Source organism: Bufo bufo, chromosome 10 (assembly GCF_905171765.1).
Source record: "Bufo bufo chromosome 10, aBufBuf1.1, whole genome shotgun sequence".
Classification (NCBI taxonomy): domain Eukaryota; kingdom Metazoa; phylum Chordata; class Amphibia; order Anura; family Bufonidae; genus Bufo; species Bufo bufo.
In genome coordinates, this window is record NC_053398.1 from 139,594,163 (window position 1) to 139,617,763 (window position 23,601).

General features: G+C 49.2%; 1 protein-coding gene across 2 annotated transcripts in view; it reads right to left on the minus strand.

Annotated features, from left to right (window-relative positions):
• Positions 1-23,601, minus strand: part of GARRE1 (granule associated Rac and RHOG effector 1) — a 57,398-nt gene that overhangs the window by 29,104 nt on the left and 4,693 nt on the right. The window contains exon 2 of one of the 2 annotated variants that reach the window (XM_040409435.1): positions 4,024-5,183. The exons of the other annotated variant lie outside the window; for it this stretch is intronic. Coding sequence (XP_040265369.1) covers positions 4,024-4,503 — 480 coding nt within the window. The 5' untranslated portion in view covers positions 4,504-5,183. The remainder of the gene's footprint in view (positions 1-4,023; positions 5,184-23,601) is intronic. 2 annotated transcript variants of the gene reach the window in all.

Consider the following 23,601-nt stretch of genomic DNA (forward strand, 5'->3'; position numbering starts at 1 on the left):
AGGTAAATACCAATTCGGGAGCATCTATTCTTATGACTTGTGGCTGCAGTAAAGGTACTGCTGGATGTTACCAGTAGCATGTGTATCAGAATCAGTCCTGCTGGTGTCAGACTGGCAGGGACACACCCCCAACTGGTAACGCCCATCTGTACCTTTACTGCAAGCTGCTGGCAATTCATTCATAAACTTCTAGTAGAAATAACAGAATAATGGCCCAATGTAAGGTCATAATAGATGCTCCAGAACTGGTCGAAGGCTACTTTCACACTAGCGTTTGGGCCTTTATTCCATGGGGCTATATAGGGAACACACATGTAGGGACCCGTCATGTAAAGTAATAACTATTATCAGAGTTATTACTATTATAAAAGTAGAGAAATTTCTATTTGCCAATTTTTCCCCATTTTTAGTACATTTATTTATTTTTTATTATAAATAAAAATTAATTTTTTTTACTCAATTTTACCAGTGTTATGAAGTACAATATGTGACGAGAAAACAATCTCAGAATGGCCCGGATAAGTAAAAGCTTTTCAAAGCTATTACCACATAAAGTGACACTGGTCAGTTTGCTAAAAATGGCCTGGTCCTTAAAGGGGTTGTCCAGGCTCAGAGCTGAACCCTGACATACCCATAATTTCACCCCGGCAGCCCACCTGACTTGAAAATGGGAGCAGTTCATGCTCCGATGCTCTCCTTTGCCCTGCGCTAAATCGCACAGGGCAAGGGCTCTTTTGTTTACAATCACACACTGCCGGGCGGATGGGCGGGCTTTAGCGTTGTCCCTAGTCGTTTTACTGGCTAGGGCCAACGCTAAAGCCCGCCCACCAGTGCCGGTGACGTCACCGGGCTTCCTTGCAGGCCCATGGAGAGACCGGTACGTTACTGGATCTCCAAAAAATGCCTCTGCCCTGCGCGATTTAGCGCAGGGCAAAGGAGAGCATCGGAGCATGAACTGCTCCGATGCTCATGTCAGGGGGGCTGCCGGGGTGAAAATAAAGGGATGTCCGGGTTCAGCTCTGAACCCAGACAACCCCTTTTAAGGTGAAAAATGGCAGGGTCCTGAAGGTGAAAAATGGCAGGGTCCTGAAGGGTTTAAATATCAGTTACATAAAACGACTGCGGTCAAATAATGATGAATACACGTCATCGGTGCAGGGAATTCATGCCAACCAGTGCCAACTTTTTTTCTAAATTGCACGGGAACTGGTTGCAATAGGCACAGTCTTGCCAGATTTTAGGGGGTTTTGGGGGGGGGGGGGGGGGGGGGGGGGCGCTGCACCTCTAAACACTGTGGCCGCTTTACCAAAGTCATCTCTGGGGGTTTCCAAGCAGGAAAAGATCATTCGCATTCACGCTCTTCCATGGAAAAAGCTGTAAAATCTCCAAAATGGAAACAGGAAGTGATGTTTTCCTGAGGCACAGGACACCTCATCGGTAACAATGGGCGTCACAGACCAGAAATACAACGGCTCTTCGTAACTGATCAAGTCTGGAAGTTTTAGGATTCATCAGACAATACAAGAAAATATCTGACTGTCTGCTAAAGATGGCACCAGGATAATTCCTTGCACGAGTCAGCCGTCACCCGGTGGTGTAAAAATGGAACTAATCGCCAGTAAAAGGGGCTTTATTTTTACTCCCGCGCTCCATCAATAGCCACAAGCAAAAATAACCCGGATAACAGACGCCAGGACCTCAGCTCGTGAAGCTGCTCGCTTTAAAGCGCCCTCCTGCAACTTTTACTGTTTGGATCCTCATTTTAGTCAGTTTTTTTACCACCTGGGATATGGCTGACACCAGAGCCACATTCTCACTGTGATACAAAGGTATTCGAAGCATCTAGGAAAGCGTACGGGGTCCCTTTTCGGGCCAGCGGTTGTGTAGGAACACCCAATCCCGATAGCTGGTCCATGTAAAGGTGCTGCTGACGTTTCACACATTTGTCGGGTGATCGCATCTTTCATCATTTGTAGGCGAGCCCATCGCCCCGTGTAAACAGCAGACGTGCTGCCAACTGTTTGCAAACTGAATGCGGGGACAAAATCGTTATAGTGATCATTTGTCCCACATTCACTTTGGATCGGGCCATCTGAAAGGCACTTTAGTACAAGTACCGATCCACAGGTGCGGTAAGGGATCCCAAGAGTCTCCTTACAAGAACCGATCACGGCCCAACGTGTGCCGATATATAAGCAGATCAGCACTTAGTTACAAGGGCCGATCAAAAGTTAATGCGGGAAAAACAAATTGCTATTACGATCATTCATCCCCCATTCACTTTGCATACGGCTGGCGACACATCCTCGGGTTACACAGTGCTGCCAACAAATGAGGATTTTAAGTGTCGCAGGAAAGAGGTGATCATCCAAGAAAAGAGCGTTTTGCTTGTTTGTCGGGTGATTGCTGGCACCTTTATGTGGTCCAATGTTTTTGTAAGGGTGCCATGCCATCACTTCATAAGATGGATATAACCCCCTGTTCACATGGCAGAATATAACAGAGGAATTAGTTGGCGGCCGCGTGGTGTCTGCCTCCCATTGATTTGCAGGCCAGCGGCTTTAAGCCACGACCGAGCCAAGAAAGGACACGTAACTTTCTGGGCGGTGTCCAGTGAAGTCGCGGCAGGTGTCCACTTGCGGTATAGGCTAGCTTCACATCTGCGTATTTCATGAACCAGATACGACGCTGCCGGATGCCAACGGAATGTCCGCCGGACCCATTACAGTATAACGGAGTCCGGCAGACATCCGGCTGACAACTGCTGAATGCTGCGGTCTGTAGCCGGACGATTTTACGCTTGTCTGCCGGAACACTGCTACCGCAGATGTGACGGTGGCCTTAGCGCCATTCAATGGAGCCAAGCTGTGAGCGGGTTCCTAGGCAGAAACCCTAAATAAGTATATATAAGGTGAAACCACTTGACATACACCGATGTGTCTACTATAAAAAGGTACAGAAATCTTTTCAAAAAACTTTAATAGTCGGTCACAAATGCCAGATCAGTGTGGGGGTGGTCTCGTCGCTGGGCCCCCACCCTACTCCCATGGATGCGCTGGGTGCACTCCGCAAAGGAGTATGGGAAACTAAACCTTGCATTCATTTCAACAGAAAGCGACCACATATACATGGACAGAGGGCACTGCCAGACCCGCGCCAGCCTGACATCTGACTGGCACTTCCTAAGTGCTACATTCACACGACCGTATGAGCAGGTCTGCATCCGTTGCGCAATTTTGCAGAACGGGTGCAGACCCATTCAATTCAAAGGGGCTGCAAAAGATGTGGACAGCGCACTGTTGCAAGGCCTCGCAAAAAACTTAAAGCAACTTCTATTCTTGTCGGCACTCTACGGACAAGAAGAGGTATTTTCTATATAGCGCCGGCCATGTGTGGTCCGCCAAATGAGGAAAGCACGCGGCTGTATTGCAGATCCGAAATTTGCGGACAGCAAAACACTTACGGTTGTGTCAAAACCTTAAAGAGGCCAAGTCATTCCTCCACGATTAGGGTCTCTGCACTTTCCTCCTGGAAATGTATGGCTACACCGACAACTGGAGGCACCATTCACTTATCGGCAGGGCATGTGCCCGCGCCGTCTGACGTCAGCACTGAATGGAGGGCAAGGTCCTTTTGACAGGTTGCCAACGCAGTCATACATTTCCAGGAGGAATAACAAAAGGGCAATGCCCAAAATGCCAGCATGTCCTGTAGTTGACACCCTGTTCCAGAAGGGCATTCCCATCTTATAAAGCGATGATTGTCAGAGGTCTGAGCTCGGGGACTTCCAGAACGGATTTAGCACTGTGACCCAGTGGGCAGGGGACACAGTGTCATTCACCGGATTAGTAGGGACTCCCAGAGATCAGACCCCCACACATCATAAAGTGAATGCATGTACCATCACTTTACGAGTTGGAGTTCCCCTTTAAAGGAGGACATAATGGCGAAAAGTAAAAAAACGGATGTGCAGACTCCCGGCAAATAACAGCGGCGCGACAATGAAAGCACAAAGCCACTGACCTCTATATCCTGCAGGCTGAACTCATTCTGGTCTTTAAAGTTGGCAGCCCCGGCGCTCAGCTCCATCAGCATTTTTGCAATCTCTGGTTTTATTGCTGCAGTGAGCCGACTGGCAGCCTCCATGACATGTTCCTGCACGTCTTTGAGTTGCATAGCTGCCTTTGAGTAGTGCGAGTTACGGAAAACGCTGCTGAAAAGGTCAGTGAGGAAAGTGCTTGCGCGGCAGAAGACGTTGAGCGCATCCAAATACTTGGAGATGCCCTGCTGGATGTCCGCTATGGGCGTAGTGTGGGCAGCAGGGTGAGGGCAGCTGTTAGCTGAAGATACTAAAGGGGTAGTGGAGGCCAAGGGTGCGCTCAGAGTCCGGCTGAGCTCAGGCATCTGGTACTGCTGGTGTTGCTGCACCTTCTGCTTGGACCCGCCAAGCAAAAACCGCCTCTTGTAGTCCATCTTACTTTCCTGTGCGCTACAGCAATACATAGGTGACCGACTAAGCCACGGGGCGCCCCTAACCTAAAAATCAGCAGTGCCTTACAAAACCCGCCTCCAGTTGGTTGGCTATGTCAAATAGTAGAGCAGGGTGGCAAACATGGGTTTTGTACAAGGCATTTCCAAAAGGCAGGCTGTGGGCGAGCGGGGACAGGGAGGCCGCAGATCCGCTGACGTAGGGATTTGTCTTTAGTATTCAGTGCAGCCCAGCTGCAGTTCACAACTTGTAGCTTCCACAATGAGATGCGTGCGCGCCTCGCTCGCTGAGGGCTCCGCTCCTGTTAACCCTCCGCGGCACCGTTTCCACTGCAGGCAAAAAACAAACAAACAAAAACACAAAAAAACTTATCCCAAACAGTTAGTGTAACAGGAAAAGAAAGCCAAACCGATCCACGAGATTCCAAAAAAACACAAGCGAAAAGAGACCCCAAACACTGGTCAACAGCGGGTAGGTCCTGGGCGGGTGCTACAGTCCGGCAGATCCAGTCTGCACTGAAGTGCCTGGAGTTCCTGACAGATTCGCGGCTGGAAGCTTCTCCTCCCCTCGTCTTCCTCTCTCTGGGTTTGTTGAGGTAGTTTAGTTACAGCGGAAACAAGTGCAGCTCCCAGATTGACTCCGCTCCGGAGACAAGAATGCACACCATGTATTTGTAAGGCCTCTAGGTCATTTCCTGGCAAAGGAAAGAGAAGGGGAAAGAGGAGAGGATTTTAGTTTTTTTGTTATTTCAAGAATTCTTCAGCCTCGCTAGGAGGAGCGCAGTCTACATAGTGAACATCGTCCTGCACCCTACACGGGGACGCTGAAGGCGAAGAGGGTGCATCTATACACAAGACTAAAAAAGGTTGTCTGGCCACTAAAAAAGAAAAAAAAAGAAAAAGCTAAAAATGGTACAAAATGACAAAACAAGTCCCACACAGCCCTTACCGCTCGCTCCTGTTTTAATACCTCCCCTGCCGGTCTCTGTACTTCCCGCTCCCTCTGAACATGGACAGGTGAGGGTCCCGCCAATCAATTCCCGCAGCAGCGGTCACACGTCCCGGATGTATTAAACAGGACGGCGGGGGGTTTAAAGGAGAGCAGGACATCTATTATTATTTATTTCCATCATCCTTGTTTTTTTTTTTATATGTGGCCAGACAACCTTTGTATCAAGGGGGGAATTCACACAACCGCATCCTCTTTGCGATTCGCGTGCGTTACGAGTTTTTGCGCATTAGCACGTCCTGCCCTTTCTTAGAAATGCCTAGACTTGTCCACAACACGGGGCTGCAGAATTGACTGTCCGCATCTTCTGCCGCCCATTGAAATGAACGGGTCCGCATCCGACCGGCACAAAAGGCAGAACGGATGTGGACCGAAACTACGGACGTATGACCCCCCCCCCCTAATTTAATCACATCTCCAGGCTTCTACTGAGCTACTGCAACAAAATCTCAGCTGCGAGTATAAGCCATTGATGTTTGCACGCAGAGATCGTGAGAAAGGTGGGAAACTGAAGGGCGTGTTAGAAAGTTCCATAACTTCTCATCATACAACGAATAAAGGGGTATTCCAACATTAAATACTTATGGCATTAGCGCTGGATATGCCGCAGATGTCTGATCGATGCAGGGTGCACCCACCTCCAAAACGGGGGTCCGACGACGCTCACTTTGCCCGCTTGCTTGCCCATTTCTGACTCCCACAGAAGTGACTGGAGAGAGGCACAGACATGGGCGGCCGACCCTCCGTTTATACCCTCCCCAGGATGCAGCCGCCGGCAGCCAAGATGGAGACCTTCCTTCTGGAGACAGATGGAGCTCCCGCCTAACTAGGACCCCGCATCTATCAGACATAGGACATGCCATCAATACCTACGGTTAGAATACCCCTTTAATTTTTTTATACAGAAAACCGATAATCCCCATTATGTGCCCCAAAGGGCAGGTTGGTTCGGCAGCCATTGCATGCTGAAGCCTCGCCTGCATAGGAACCTTCATCCGAGAATGAAAAAGGAACCCCTAGACCACAGCACAATATTATAGGGGTGTTCACGTGGCGGATACGGATACAGTCATCCTGTATCGAGGTACCCCAACCCTAGTACGAATATCACACATTTCATTATTGGACTATTGCTTTTGAGCATGGTGTTGTGTTAGGGATTTACGCACGCTCGGACTACCCCTTTAAGAACCCAGTCAATTATCACAGTTATTTCTTGCAGCACTAATAAGTTACTGAAATATACGCCCCCCCCCCCCCCCTCGGTAGAATGCAGGCCGCACCTTCGCCAATGTCACATGGCGGAGGCTGGAAGCGCGCTGGTGTAATATAAGAGCTCATCATACAGATATTGCTAAATTTACAGGTCGTCCAACCTAATCTGATCCGCAACTTACCCGCCCTCAGCAGCCCAAATAAATCCTCCGTCTGAGCCTCGAGAGGGTGGGAACTATTTTCACACAAGCATTTGCCGGACGTATTATGCACCCCTTTAACCCCCTATGATGCTGCGAGTTCAGGTCAATGAAACTCATGGTCGGGTGTCAAGACATGCAAGTCAAATGGACGGATCGGCCTAGCACGTATGACTATTGCTACGGGGGGAGGCTGGTACAGCAGGTGCACTAGCGATATGGAGGGCTGCCGCCATACATTTTATATAGCCGCCACCCAGCAGCTCTCTCCTTATGCATTGGCCGAGTGTGCATGTGTATTCTGAAAGGAGAGAGGAGGGAAAGCTGCCGCCAGGCAACAATAGGATTGGACATGTTGAAATCCAACTGCCCAATCCCTCTCTCCCTTAACATCTGCAGTCACGGGGGAGAGGCCGGATATACACTGCATGCAGAATTATTAGGCAAATGAGTATTTTGACCACATCATCCTCTTTATGCATGTTGTCTTACTCCAAGCTGTATAGGCTCGAAAGCCTACTACCAATTAAGCATATTAGGTGATGTGCATCTCTGTAATGAGAAGGGGTGTGGTCTAATGACATCAACACCCTATATTAGGTGTGCATAATTATTAGGCAACTTCCTTTCCTTTGGCAAAATGGGTCAAAAGAAGGACTTGACAGGCTCAGAAAAGTCAAAAATAGTGAGATATCTTGCAGAGGGATGCAGCACTCTTAAAATTGCAAAGCTTCTGAAGCGTGATCATCGAACAATCAAGCGTTTCATTCAAAATAGTCAACAGGGTCGCAAGAAGCGTGTGGAAAAACCAAGGCGCAAAATAACTGCCCATGAACTGAGAAAAGTCAAGCGTGCAGCTGCCAAGATGCCACTTGCCACCAGATTGGCCATATTTCAGAGCTGCAACATCACTGGAGTGCCCAAAAGCACAAGGTGTGCAATACTCAGAGACATGGCCAAGGTAAGAAAGGCTGAAAGACGACCACCACTGAACAAGACACACAAGCTGAAACGTCAAGACTGATTTTTCTAAGGTTTTATGGACTGATGAAATGAGAGCGAGTCTTGATGGGCCAGATGGATGGGCCCGTGGCTGGATTGGTAAAGGGCAGAGAGCTCCAGTCCGACTCAGACGCCAGCAAGGTGGAGGTGGAGTACTGGTTTGGGCTGGTATCATCAAAGATGAGCTTGTGGGGCCTTTTCGGGTTGAGGATGGAGTCAAGCTCAACTCCCAGTCCTACTCCCAGTTTCTGGAAGACACCTTCTTCAAGCAGTGGTACAGGAAGAAGTCTGCATCCTTCAAGAAAAACATGATTTTCATGCAGGACAATGCTCCATCACACGCGTCCAAGTACTCCACAGCGTGGCTGGCAAGAAAGGGTATAAAAGAAGAAAATCTAATGACATGGCCTCCTTGTTCACCTGATCTGAACCCCATTGAGAACCTGTGGTCCATCATCAAATGTGAGATTTACAAGGAGGGAAAACAGTACACCTCTCTGAACAGTGTCTGGGAGGCTGTGGTTGCTGCTGCACGCAATGTTGATGGTGAACAGATCAAAACACTGACAGAATCCATGGATGGCAGGCTTTTGAGTGTCCTTGCAAAGAAAGGTGGCTATATTGGTCACTGATTTGTTTTTGTTTTGTTTTTGAATGTCAGAAATGTATATTTGTGAATGTTGAGATGTTATATTGGTTTCACTGGTAAAAATAAATAATTGAAATGGGTATATATTTGTTTTTTGTTAAGTTGCCTAATAATTATGCCCAGTAATAGTCACCTGCACACACAGATATCCCCCTAAAATAGCTAAAACTAAAAACAAACTAAAAACTACTTCCAAAAATATTCAGCTTTGATATTAATGAGTTTTTTGGGTTCATTGAGAACATGGTTGTTGTTCAATAATAAAATTAATCCTCAAAAATACAACTTGCCTAATAATTCTGCACTCCCTGTACATGAAATGTTCCATCAGCAATAACATGCATCTGGCCCGGCCAAGTGTGCAAGTCCCCTGAGCGGAGAGAAGCGAGAGCTTCCGTCTGATGTCATTGGGAGTCACCCCCCGCACCGTGTGTCCGGCTGGCGGCTATCTAGTGTCGATGGGCCACCTTGGCTTGGGGACAAAGGCTCTGCGTGTGACCGGCTTAGACTTTATTGCACAGATAAATAAAACATTTCCTTATCTCGAAGCCGAGAGGAAATCCAAACATTACAACAGGGCCGCTCACTAAGACTAAGTCATATTTGCACAGGATGTCACTTACCGACTCACGGGTAAATAGAAACCGCACAGCAGCGTTTACTGGAGGTCGGAGTTTAATACCGTGTGTAATAAGCGCATACAGCGACGTATTCATCCCGTCTGGGCGCTTATCTCCCCCGAGAAAAAAAAAAAAGGGTCCGGCGCGTTAAACCAGCAGCCGGTCCCCCGCGCTCCAGACATCTGCCGCCCCGCAGGACCCCACATCAGACGGTGGGCCGATTCGGCCAACAGTTATCTAATGTGTACGGCCGGCTTAAAGGGGTTCTCCTGTTTTTAAGAGGAAATTGGACGACTCTCGAGATCTGCAATAAAGAAGTGGTGAGTACTTCCCTGACAGCTCTGGGTGACATCACGTCAACAACTCGCGACCACTGCAGCCAGGTAAACAGAGCTACGGTGAAGGCAAAGTATCTACCACTTTTTGATTGGACACCGATCCTGAAACCGGATCATTCCTGTATACAAAGGTCACTGTGCAACCAATCCCTGATCTCAACAGTATATACGATGTCGCCACTGCAGCCAATCACTGACCTCTGCTGTACGCATGATGTCACAGCTGCAGCCAGGAAAAACAGCAGTGGGAGGACCCAAGCGCTGGAAGCGGCAGGGGAGAAAGAAGGTATGGCTTCATCACAGGTGCAGGGGGCTCTGACAATAGCGGGTGCGTTTACAGGGTGCGTTCAGACAGAACCGATTTGCCACCCACAGCGGACACACCTGCTTTCTGCAGCGGACTGACCGGAAGATCCACATTCGGGTTAGCTACGCTGTAAATCAATACAAGGCCACATGCACACGACCGTATGTATTTTGCGATCCGCAAAAAAAAAAAATACAGATGACATCCGTGTTTTGCGGAACGGAACAGGCGGCCCCTAATAGAACAGTCCTATCCTTGTCCGTAATGCGGACAATAATAGGACATGTTCAATTTTTTTTTCGGAATGGAAATACGGACATACGGAAACGGCCGGACACGCCATTAAAAAGGGGCTGCCTGGGAGGACACGCCATTAAAAAGGAGCTGCCTGGGAGGACACGCCATTAAAAGGGGCTGCCTGGGAGGACACGCCATTAAAAGGGGCTGCCTGGGAGGACACGCCATTAAAAAGGGGCTGCCTGGGAGGACACGCCATTAAAAAGGGGCTGCCTGGGAGGACACGCCATTAAAAAGGGGCTGCCTGGGAGGACACGCCATTAAAAGGGGCTGCCTGGGAGGACACGCCATTAAAAGGGGCTGCCTGGGAGGATGAGAAAATAGTGTCTGCTCTCTTGCAAAAACAGCGCCCCAACTGTTCACAGGTTGTATGTGGTATAGCGGCTCATTCACTTCTATGGAGCTCATCTGCAATACCGGACACAACCCATGAACAGGGGTGGCGCCGTCTGTGGAAGAAAAGAAAGCCCACTGTTGCAGCTCGCAGATACACCACGTCCTGCAGGAAGGCGTCACATACCTAAAGAAATGCAGAAATTCCAGGTTATCTTTCGCGCCTCTTAAGAAACCTTTAGAATAGAAAGCAATATGGCCTCCGCGTGGCGGCGTTACACAAGGGGCACTGTTATTGTGATGGGTTCGGAGCGCATTACAGCCTGGAACAATGTGAAAGGACTGGGGCTAATCGTGTTAGAGATTCCTGGCACGGCAGAGGCATATTTCGGGGATGACAACATGAACAAACATTTGAGGTAGTCGCATTAAGAGGCAGAATCACAACACATGTTCCTGCACAATTGCCTTTAAAAGGCAATTACCCTAAAGCAGACGGTGGGTTCATCCAAAGAGTCTGGACCGGGGTACAAGAACCTACAAACTGAGGGGGATGGGGGGGGGGGGGGGGTTCTATGTCTGCTGCTTGCATCCCTCTCCATATACAGAACACATGCATGCATATGGGGGAGGTGTGGAGGACCACCTAAATTGGACGGTCAGCATTGCTCCAGGAATAACCCGATATCAGAACCAGGACTCCGATTCGTTTCCATGGTTTAGGAGAATACTAGAATATCGCTCCCCCCCCCCCTTCCCAGCAGCAGCGCAGCATAGTAATTACAGCTAGAGTGTCCCTTTAACACACCGCCACGGACAAATGAAGCTAGTCAGAAGATTAAGATTATGGCTTACGTGGATGGATTAGCTGCAGCTCCACTCCGCAGATTAACCTCGGACAGAGGAGAAGAAAAAACGTATGGAACCAACTGGCCCTGGCATTGAGCCTGATGGGGGTCAGACCCCACGGGCATATATCTGCTCAGGAAAGATGGAGGGCGCTGTACACGCCACAACTCTCATTAGGGCTTTTGGGGAGGTGTTGGCGTCACCCGGGCTTGGCTGGCGGGCGCATTGCTGTGCACTCACTCACTATGGTGGTAGCTTTCCTCCAAAACCGGGATGGCCAACCTGCGGCTCTCCAGCTGTTGTAAAACTACAACTCCCACCATGCTGTAGGCAGTCTAGGCACGCTGGTAGTTGTAGTTTTGCAACAGCTGGAGAGCCTCAGATTGGCCATCCCTGCTCTAAAAGGAAGAACCATCTGTCTAGTAGCACCTACATTCACCTGCAAGTCAATGTCCGGGTGTACAATGATTTTCAGCAGGGGTCGGCAAAATCAGCACTCTAGCCGTTTCGATACTACAACTCCCAGCATGCACACCGACTTGGCCGTTCTCAGAACTCTCAGTACGGTAGGTTTCTGACACCTGACTCTAAACGGGTTGTCCAAACTTTTACAAGTGACGGCCTATCTTCTGGTTGGCGGGGGTGAGACACCCCGCTGCCCTGCCGCAGCTCCAGTCCCATCCATGGAGATGGTTGAAGTAACCGCCAGCGTCCACTGCATAACACTGTGTTGTGCCAGCGCCGGAGCTTCTGGACAACAGCTGATCGGTGGGGGGTGCTGGGAGCCATGCCCGATCAGGTAGAGATGGCCTACCCCAAGATTAGGCTATCACTTGTAAGGGGGTTTGACAACCCCTTTAAGGGAGCAGCTGCCTACAGGTGGCACTGGAGAGAGCACGTTCTTCCTTCTGGAGGAGAGCCAACCAATTTAAAGGTGTTTTCCCACCATAGTTCCTCTTGGAGGGTACTGGTCTTTCTTGATCTGTCTTAGCTACCTTCCAAATGGTGGCACCAGAGGCAGTTTTCATTTTGGAAAGAGCAAAAATCGCACCCCAAAAAGCAATACACCTAGGGGCAGAGAAGAACGCCTCTGTGCTCCTGGCAGAAGCTGCTTGTATGGATCCATGTACATGAGGGGGGGTTGGAGAGTTCCCCCATAAATTGCACCATTACACTATAACCAATGGGGATTTGCACAATGCCACACATCCAGCTTCGTGTACCTTGTGCAGGAGGACCCCGGGATGCTCAGCCATCCCCACCCCCGACAGGTCCGGCTCATGTTTAGTTTCTCTGTAAACACCAGGAGCCAAACCTTGCATCGTCCAATCAGATTTCTCCCTGGCAGAGTAAACGACGGCGACGGTGCAATCTCACTGGCATTTCCTTTGTTAGAGCCGACTCCAAATATATCTTCTGAAAATTAAAATGAGGAGAAGATCAGAGGAGGACTCCAGTCTAGTCTGGGGTTTGCCAGCCTTTGCTAAACTACAACTCCCAGCATGACCTGGCAGCCAAGAGCCACAGGTTGGGGTCATATCACGAGGAACACTTAGCCAGTCACACGAGGAATCGGGCATCTCTGTTCTTGTGATCGTTGGGGCCCCCAGTGATCATAAACTTCCCCAATCCTGCGAATAGGGGCTGTGTTCTTTGTGGGTAAAGATGGCCACATGCATCCAATAGTTCTCAAAAGGATAATCCGAAAAATACTCCGATTTCCCGATCCTTCTCTTCCCCAACATCATCTGTCGTCACGTGTCTGGCGAACCCACAATTCTCAGCAGGTTCGGCCATCAATACACTAGTATGTAGGTAAGCCTTAGGGCTCATGCACGAATCAGGGACCGCACATTGTGGCCCCCATAGCACGTGCACCGTCCGTGTAAACTGCACTGACGGATGCAGACCCATTAACTTGAATAGGTCCACGATCCTTCCGCACCGTACAAATAATAAAAAAAGGCATGTTCAATTTTATGGTGATTAAGAGGCACAGACCGAAATGCCACGGAAGTGCTCCGTAGTGCTTCTGTGGCCTTCCGCGCCATATCTTACGGATTGTGGACCTGCAAGCCGAAACCGCCCATTCTGCCAGACCTGCAAAGGGAAGATGATTTACCCGCTTCTTGACTCCTTCTCGTCCCGGCCTGCGATGCTCGGCGTCACCGCAGCCAATCACTGGCCGAGGCGGTGTGTGGGGATCCCCTTGCGACCATGTGTCGTGATGCAAGGGGGCTACGATTGGCTGCAATGATATCAAACTGGGTGTTCACATGGCTGGAGCCCAGTGGAGCAAGGAGCCAGGAAGCAGGCAAGTCATCTTCCCTTTGTAGGACCCACAGAAAAGAGCGGGGGCAAACAGCCCCCCCCCCCAAGCTTCATTGACAGTCCCTTTAAAAACCCCTATGAATGAAAGCATCCAAAGAATCCTCCACACACTGCTCAAGCTGCAACCAGGGTCGCGGACATGTGTGTACAGAACATATGCGGGGATGCCATTTGTTTAAAGGTGTCTGCATAAGTCTATACGCGACAGCTTGATGCAGGAAGGACCCAGCTGTCCGGGAGAGGTGACAGAAGGGTGACAACTGGGTCCGGGGCGCGTGCCACCTGCTGATGGGGCGCGTGCAACAACCGGCTAGACGACACGTCTGACCAAAAGCAGACCCTGCGTCCTAACTAATCTGCAGGACACTTATAAGGGTAACGAAGGGTGCAAAGGGGGCACCGGCAACCGTTATAGGATGACACAGTCCGTACTATAGGAGCCCACCGAGCTAGCGGGTGACTGGCCACACATGGGGCGCAGCGATCACTCCTTATTGAAAGCCATATTCCAATCTCATAAAGGGACACTACATTACTAGGAGGCGCGACCACTCGATAAGACGAGAGTTTTCTGACCTCCGAGACCCCCACCAATGCTGGTGTAGTTGTGCGTCTCCTCTAAGGCTGGCCATACACATTAGACCGCCCAGCATTTCCTCTCGACCCCCATACCCCTCAATGGGGAGGAAGCCGTTGTCGGGCTGCTCTGGCAGCCTCCGTCTCTGAAAACAACAAGATCGGGCATGTTTAAAGTCAACCGCCTGACATCTACTATCAGGGGCGAGGCGGGAGGTCCCCATACACATTGAAGGGGTTTTATGGGAGTACAATACTGACGATCTTCCGGTACCCCGCAGATCACCGTTCTGCTGAGCGTTGCGGCCTCCTCATAGCTTACCAAGGACAGCGCCGCACACTGCGTAGTGGTTGCACTTGGTATTGCGGCTCAGCCCCCATTAACGTGAATGGGACTGTGCTGCACACACGACTGATGAACGCGACGTCCCTGGCCTAGGAAGTGGTTGCGGCGCTCACTTCAGACAGCTGATTGGTGGGTTCCGGCTCCCTGTGCCCCCTCGAAACTGATCATGATAGGTCATCAATACTGTACTCCGATCAGTGGGGGTCCCAGTGGTCAGACCCCCATCCTAGAACTACTTTCAGTGTTGGGAATAACCTCTTTAAACTAGACTTACATAGCCTTTGACATTAGCTGAACGGCTTGCATTGAGTGATGACCCTGTGCCAGGTGCGGGGACGCTGCCAGACTTAAAGCGGAGGGCTCAGGGCACCCCCTTCAGAATGGGAAGCCAATCCAATCTGCTTTTGCCAAGTGAGATTTTACCCTTCCAACATGGTCAAACCATTAAACCTGCAGCTCAGACGAATCTACTACGTATGTAATTCTATATCGGCCCTGTGGTGGCGCTGTTGGGAAACTGAACACTTGCTACTAGATGCCAGCCGATCGCCGTGATCAGCTTATTCTGTGTCAATCTGTAAGGCGCAATAAAAGACTACAAAATCCAGTAAGCGACGCCGACCAACCTTGCGGCGCTGTGCGGTCAATCAAGTTTCTCCTTTCTAAATAGACGCTCACAACGTGCAGATTTCTCCTGCCTTATCGTAAAAAAAAAATACAAAATCTCAAAACCATAGATTCCCTGGCAGGTTCAGCAGTATCGGGGTCTGCAGGACCCCTAAGTATTCGGAAAGCTGGCTACGAAAAACACAAGGGCTGCGAGACAAGTCTCTGTGCAGGAAACCTCACGACGGTCCCGAGGCCTGCGAAGGAAGCCCGTCGGGGGCCACATATTTCCACCATTATTTTTAGAACCTGGCCACTGGTCAGACAGTGAACGAGTGGACGGGGGCAAGACGATTTCCCTGCCCGCGGCAGGAGGCTGGAGAAGACTTTGAGAACACGTCTGCTTGGCTTCCATCAGATAAGATTCATTGCTTTCTGAAAGCCAACAGGAAATGTCTGCATACTTCACGGAGCCGAGCCGCTGCCAATCCCAGAGCAAAACATGGCGTAGATCCCCGCAGAACAGTCAGGTCGCGGGCCCAGTATACCTTCAGGGGGGGGGGGGGGGGGGGGTGCGATTTATCAAAAAGAAAGTGGGGCGGTTGCCCATAGCAACTAGATTAAATTTCTTTTAAAAAGCAAAATCTGCCCCTCGATTGCTTGCTGAGGGCAACAGATCCACTTTTCTTTTGGATATTCCACGCGGACTACTCAAATTGAGCGAGGTCACGCCTAATCAGTCGCGTGGCTTTAGGTGCAGCTCAGAGCCGTTCTCGCGAAGCACGGCCACAGTGTCCATGGCGAGGAGGCTGCAGCGCTCGGACGCCGAGATATCGGAGGATAGGCCGTCAATATTAAAACACCCGGACAACCCCTCTAAAACAGGTTTGCAAAATTGCTAAAAAGCGAATAGTCATTGGAGGTCGCTAAGCATGCATGAAATAAGACCACCCCTGTGGCTTCGTCCCATACCACACTTACGGACACGGAGAAGCACCCACCGCCTCGCAGCAGACGAGAGATGGGACATGTACAAGGAGATAAGACGGAAACGTCTCCCACAACGAGCAGGGACGCCGGCTAATGGCACACGTCCGCTCCACGAGGTCAGAGTACGGACAGATATTTTATGGGGATGCTTGGCTCCGGGGGGGAGGGGGGGGGGGGGCGCTCTACGAGGCCTCTTCTCTATACCAGTGATTTGGAAACCTATAGTACGGAGCCCTAGGCTTGCCCCGTGCTGCCATACGGCGCCTCCACAGTACTGGCACAATTTCTCTTTTCAGATTCGTATGGAGTCAGATGCAAACAAACAAACTCTGTAAATCTCCGTATCCACTGCTGGGCGCAATGGGGCGGTGTACAACAGGAGGACGCAGCAGCAATGCGAATCTCTAGGTCTATGGCCAGTCACAGCGATGACAAGGGTCATATTCTAAGCATGGTTGGATTGTAATCCAGGACCTCCGTGATCTGTGGGTGGGTTTCCTCTGGGTACTCTATATATATAAAAAATAAAAATAAAAAGCGGATTAACGGCGCACACACACGACTGTATGTTCGATCCGATGAGCATTTTTTGCGGATGGGATGCCGACCCACTCATATCAATGGGGCTGATAAAGAGAGGGCACACTGTACTTTCCGCGTTCATATGTCCATTCTTCAGCCTCACAAAAAAGATGGCGTATGTCCTATTCTTGTCCGTTTTGCAAACGAGGATAGGACATTTCCACAGGTTATAAAAAAAAAAAACTGCGGCGTGCACTGTGTCGTGATTGGTGGGTGCGGAGGTGCACATGCTGGGTGGCAGAGTTGCCAATGCAATGATCCAATGCCCATTGAGTTTTGCACATGGTCCTTTTCTAATTGATAGGACTTAGGCCCTTTGAGACATACAGTCCGTGAGCGGGCCATATGTCCCAGGGCGGCATACATTGTGCGCACAGCATCATAGATTACAATGATGCTGTGCACGTCGGGCCGCGGGGCTATATAAGACCATATGAGCACAGGACAATAGTCCCGCAGGCCGCCTGATGCGCAGTGTCATAGTAACCTATGCCGCTCCGGGACATATGGCCCGCTCACAGACTGTGTCTCGGAGGGCATACGGTCGTGTGCAAGGGGCCTTATGCAGAATACTCACCGGGTATCAAACATATGCCTCGGGAATCGGACTGCCTGGTGCGCCCGATGCCAGCCGGTATGCCCGCACAACCTCTTCCCTTTAGAATTCAGATATGAGGGATGATCTGCAGCGCTGCAGAATACGGCGGCATTATAGGAATGAAATAAATAAATGCAGATTGATAAAAACCAGTTCCTCTAAAAGCAGCACTTGCCTTAGTAATCTCCGGGGCACGTCACCGCCACATCCCGCAGCTTCGTCACAGCTGCTCAATGCAGATGAATTTTGACAGATTTGCCTTAGTAATATGATATACGGCCCAATAAAATGCAGTTTATGCATAGGTGTTCCTCTTAACTGAGCCCGAATTCCTTGCGTCGAAATAAGGGCACATGACTCAAGAGGCGCGATAAGACGGAGATACGTACATTCCCATGTTTAGCCGCCAATCCACGTGTCACCAATAACACATGGCGTCTAGTTATATATATACTTTTATTGCTATCTATAAGCTCGTCTGGAAGCGCGACCTCTGGATAAGGGCTCTTTCACAGGAGCGGATGCCGAGCGAGTAATCTGCTGCGTGAAAGAGAACTAAGCCCCGTTCCGGACAGCAGAGACACGGAGCACTAACATGACTGATGATGCTCCGGGCCTCTCGGTGACAACTTTATCTCGCTGAGATTTTGTAGTAAAAAGATCAGAGACCTTTTACTGCTCCGCGTTTCTGCTGTCCGAAACGGGGCTTGGCTCTCTTTCACACAGTGGATTACCCGCACGGGATCCGCTCGTGTGAAAGAGTCCCAACAGTTAGACCTCCAGGTAAAGCTGGGTTGACATGACATTTTTTTGGACATTTTACTACGGATGACCCATCCTCTGGATAGGTCATCAGTATCTGATTGGTGGGGGTCTGACCCGCTGTTTGAGAAGGCCCCGACACTTGCAGCAGTGCTGCTTCCTTTTCTCATATTTTCCTAGATCAGTGATGTCATGTTCATTGGTCACATGACCTAGGCTCAGCTCAGTCCATATAAGTGAATGGGGCGGAGTGCAATACTAAGCACGGCCACTATACAATGTACGGCGCTGTGCTTGGCGAGCTGTGAGAAGGCTGCGGCGCTTACTTATTACATAACTATTGCTGTGAATGTTAGGGTACCTTGACACTTGCGGCAGGCAGTTCCGTCTGACAAATGCTTTGCAATACTGGATACGTCTCTCTGGCGTCATCCAGAAAAACGGATCTGGTATTCACATTTTTTTTTTTTTGCATTTTTAAAGGTCGGATCCGTTTTGCTGGAACACTCAATGCAGGATCCGGCACTAATACACTTCAATGCAAATTAATGCCGGATCCGGCAAGTGATTAGTATTTTTGGCCGGATATAAACTGCGGCATGCTGCAGTATTTTCTCCGTCCAAAAAACGTAAGAGGGACTAAACTGATGATTCAGAATGCCTTAGGATAAAACTGAAGCGTTTCTTTCCGGTATTGAGCCCCTGTGACGGAATTTAATACCGGAAAACAAAAACGCTAGTGTGAAAGTACCCTAAGACCAGACATACAAAGATATACTACACCGCAACTACACGTTACCATGCAAGGGACTCTGAGGATACGATAATCCGTCCGCATTCCACACCACTTCACCCCAAATCCAAAAGATTATTCCTTAACCACAATTTTCATTTCCTACCTGTGGTTACAGCAAACCTAAGAATTCCTGTCCACGGGCACCATTCACTCAAGTGCAGGTGCCAAGAGCTAGAAACTAAAAAACGGAGGCTGTTCTCAGACCGCGGTATTCATGGTATATCTGATAACACAATGGGACAAAATTTTTGCACAAATCACCTCTTGGCCAGAAAACAGGCAAACAGCCGATAAGAACTGTAGCCCCTTTTGGGTCGTCGCAGGAATTTGCACTGGCTTTTTTTTTTTTTTTTTAGGGGCAGAAAAATCCGAAGTCTTTTCAGGATAACTGCATTTTTTTCCTCTGACGATTGTTGCAAAAAAAAAAAAAAAAAAAAGCTGGCGTTTTATTAAAACTGGTGCAAAAGAAAACTGGCTTAGTAGCCCATAGCAACCAATCACATTGACCCTTTAAGGAGCTCTGAAAAATGAAAGGTGGGATGGATTTGATTGGTTGCTATGGGCAACTACAGGAGACTTCACATCACCGTTATTTTTCCGTTCTTCTGATCTGTCAGAACAGAAGAAAAAAAAAAAAGATCCTGTATAAAAAAAAACAAAAAAAAAAAAAACGGACCCTCAGAAGAACAGAGAATAAAAAAAACGGATACCGTGTAAAAAAAAAAAAAAAAAAGAAACCAAACATCCTGTGCATCAGTTATGCACATTTGGCATCCATGTGAGCCATTCCCGTCTGACATCCGTTTTTTTAAGATAGAAAAGAGGGCATGCACGACTCATGCACAGGATGTTTTTTTTTTTTTACACAGTATCCGTTTTTTATTCTCTGTTCTTCTGATGAACAGAAGAATGGAAAAATAACGCTGATGTGAACGCTCTTAGAACCAAGTTTGATAAGTCTTCCTACGTCTCCTGCATTTCTTATTTCCCGCCGACCTTCATCTAACACCATTTTACCCCAAAAAATAAAATAAAAATCGCCAAAGTAAGGCCTCATGCACAAGGCCGGTGTGTTTTGCATCCATGCGAGTTCCGCAATTTGCGGAACGGCACGGACAGCCTTTATTTTAACTGCCTATTCTTGTCCTATCTACAAGAATAGGACAAGTTACGGTATATATTTTTTTTTTGAGGAGGCCACAGAACGGAGCAACGGATGCGGACAGCGCACGGAGTGCTGTCGCCATCTTTTGCGGCCCCATTGAAGTGAAAGGGTCCGCATCCGAGGTGCCAAAACTGCGGCTCGGATGCGGACCAAAACAACGGCCGTGTGCATGAGGCCTAAAGAAAAGCCTCTCTAAAAAGCTGAAAGTTAATAGAGGAAAATAAAGTTAAACTACAAAAAAAAAATATATAAAAATGTTGTTACAATTACAAAAAATAAATAAAAATTACAATAAAAAATGGTTACCTCGAGAAGGTATTAAAATAAACATAGGATGATATCATCCTGAGGCACGTTTTCTGAGTCACACCCCAACATCATGCCCTCTCAGGTAGTGATGGGGGTGAGATCAGCGGGCGCTGGTGCGGGCGACCGCATAGTGAACGCGTTACCGCACATTTCCTGCAATCGGCCAGAGAATTACCAGAAAGCCTCCGCAGATGTTTACCATTCCCCCATCCAAACTGGTTCCCACAAGAATGTACAAGAACAAAAAACAAAAAAAGACAAAAAAACAAAACATTGTGTTAATTAGCGGCTGGTAGGACTGGCGGGGCGGAAACCAGCGGCCAGTCATTCACCAGTCCGGGACGCGCCGCTTTGTGGCTTTTAATCGCTGTCATTCAGGACTGCTTCCCGACACCACGTGAATACGCTGGGAAAAAACATCCAGAGGCGTAAGAACGACCACAGTTAATGATCTACTGTATAAATTAAGCTTCCTTTTTGATTTAACCCATTCTAACCTGTGTTTTATTTTTTTTATTACTTACTTGAAAAATTCCTTAAAAGGGAATCAGCCTCCACGATACTGGACAGTTATCAGTAGTAATACACTAGGAGAACTGCACCTAAGGAGTCCAGATCGCCATCTACGGCCCCCCGTTACCCCTCAAATTTCAGCTGAAATACAGTCCGGACTGCTATGCTGCACCAACATAACCCTAAGTTCACACCTGAGCGTTTTACAGCGCGTTCCTAGGAGAAACCAATGCTTCCCTATGGGAATGGTTCTCACCTGGGCGTTTTACAGCACGTACGATCGCGCTGTAAAACGCCCGACGCTCAAACAAGTTCTTGAGCTTCTTTGGGGCGTTTTGTCGCGCGTTCCCGTACATAGACTTTCGGGAACGCGCGACAATGAGTGTTCGCTTGTCTCTGTATGCGCGATTGTAAACGCCCGTAGAATCGCGCATACAGAGCGCTCAGGTGTGAACCCAGGGTAAAGGAGAGGACTCCTGCGCGCCTGCACAGCAGTCCTGACAATGTGTATCAGCACAGATTAATGGGAGGCAGTAAGAAAATAAAACGTACCAATCTGGACTCCTTATGTGCCGGACTACTCCTGTATCACAGCAGATAACAGTCCAAGATTCCCTTTAAAGGGGTTGTCCCATTAAGACAACTTAACCCCTATCCACAGAATAGATAAGTGTCTGATCGGCTGAGCTCAAGAACAGGGGCCCGTGCTCCCCGTTTCTACTCCTCCATCATTCAGCTCAGCAGACATGGCACGTAATAAGCTGGCAAAAAATGGGGCACCATGTGCCAGTCTTAAAGGGGTATTTATTTCCCTTTTCAGACACTGATGACATCGCTAGGACATGCCATCAATATCAGATAGGCGCAAGTCCGACCTCTGAGACCACACCTATCTCCAGAACAGAGCCCCCGAAGTGAAGGACAGCATACTGCGCATGCACGCGTGCTCTCCATTCACCGCAATGGAAATGCCAAAAATGTTCCGAAGTCCCGTAGCAGCGAATGGAGAGTGCATCGCGCATGCACGCCCGCCTCTGCTGGAAGTGGCCCAACCAGCGCTCAGCTATTTTCGGAACTCTCACAGAAAGGAGCGCAGAGCGTTGCCGCACACGGACGGCTGCTCTCTGCGTAATTCAGGGGTCCCGTCCTGGAGGCAGAAGCAGGTCCTACATGTTGGAACCGCACCTATCTGCCATTGGTGGCATATCCTCCAATAGTCTTATTGCACATGCGTCCCGTCCGCAATTGTGCGGACCCATTCATTCTCTACGGGGCAGGAATGGATGCGGACAGCACACAGTGTGCTTTCCAGAGCGCACCGCTGATCTTCCGGTCCGCGGCTCCAGGAAAAAAATAGAGCATGTCCTATTCTTGTCCGCAATTGCGTCTTAAAGCGTCTGATCACGCGTCCGTAGTGCATTGCGGATCGACAGTACACCCGGCCGGCACCCCGTATAGAAATGCCTATTCTTGTCCGCATTTCTATGGGGGTGCCGGCCGGGTGTACTGTGGATCCGCAATGCACTACGGACGCGTGATCAGACCCTTTAAGACGCCAACCGAACGGAGCGAGAGCGAACCAGCCCAACATGGGTGGCGGAAACTAAGCTGTGATGGCTGACCTCCGGCGCTCCAGCTGTGGTAAAACTACAACCCCCAAGATGCACACTTGCTTCACTGCTCTCAGAACTCCATAGAAATGAATGGAGCATGCTGGGAGTTGTAGTTTCACCACAGCTGGAGTGCTGGCTTCTATCACCTTCATCAAGGTCTCTCCTCTTTACAAACCGTGCGCAAGTTCTTCCTCGAAAAACGACAAAAATCAGATATCCATCTAACGTCGCACATACTCCAAATACGTCCCTTACTGAGCTGATCTACAAGCAGCACTGATTAACCCCGGCATTTCCGGAGCCATGATCATATACCGCTCACGGGTTCTGCAGGTCATGGCATCGGTTTACATACGGCAACTTCAAGTAGCAGCGCGGCTTCCTTCTCGTCATGTGGGACTCATTCAGGAGGCCGCCTGCTATGGGAAGTTCTGCTTCATGAGGTCACCGCATGCCATTCACATTCCTTATGATGTGAGCGAAACCTACGACGGTCACACCGTGAAGGAATAACAGGTTTGACCGAGCGCTGCTCTCGATGGTCCAGGGACAATAGCCTCGCATTCCTCTGGGGACGTGGGGGCAGGTTGGGCAAGTTTAAAACCGTAAAAATTAGGTCTTTGTAGTTTATCCCCCTGTGGAGGAAATGGTGCGCCACGCTGGCATCTACTGCGCCCGGATGACGGACTTTAGGGTTTGTCTAAGGGTAGAACCCCCAACTGAGCCCTTGGACATTGGAGGGGAGGGGTTCCTCCACTAAGCAACCCCAAAGCGAGGGTATGCTCACAGGGAATCTGTGGCAGTAATGACGCTTCCGTGGCTTCAGCCCCTGGCGGATGGACTAGTTCACGAGTCGACAACCGCCATGATGTCCAGGGGAGTCCACATCGAGAAGCTTGGCCAAGATCATCTCCGCTGGAACTAAAGATCAGGCGTTCAAATCCAACATGCCCAACCTTCAATTCGTCCCAAATATTACTCTTTTATAAAGACACGTCAAGCAGTTCCCATGAGGATATTTGCGTTCTCCATTAAAGAAAAATAAATAATAATAATAATAATAATAATAATAAATAAATAAATAAATAAATATACACACAAAAAAAA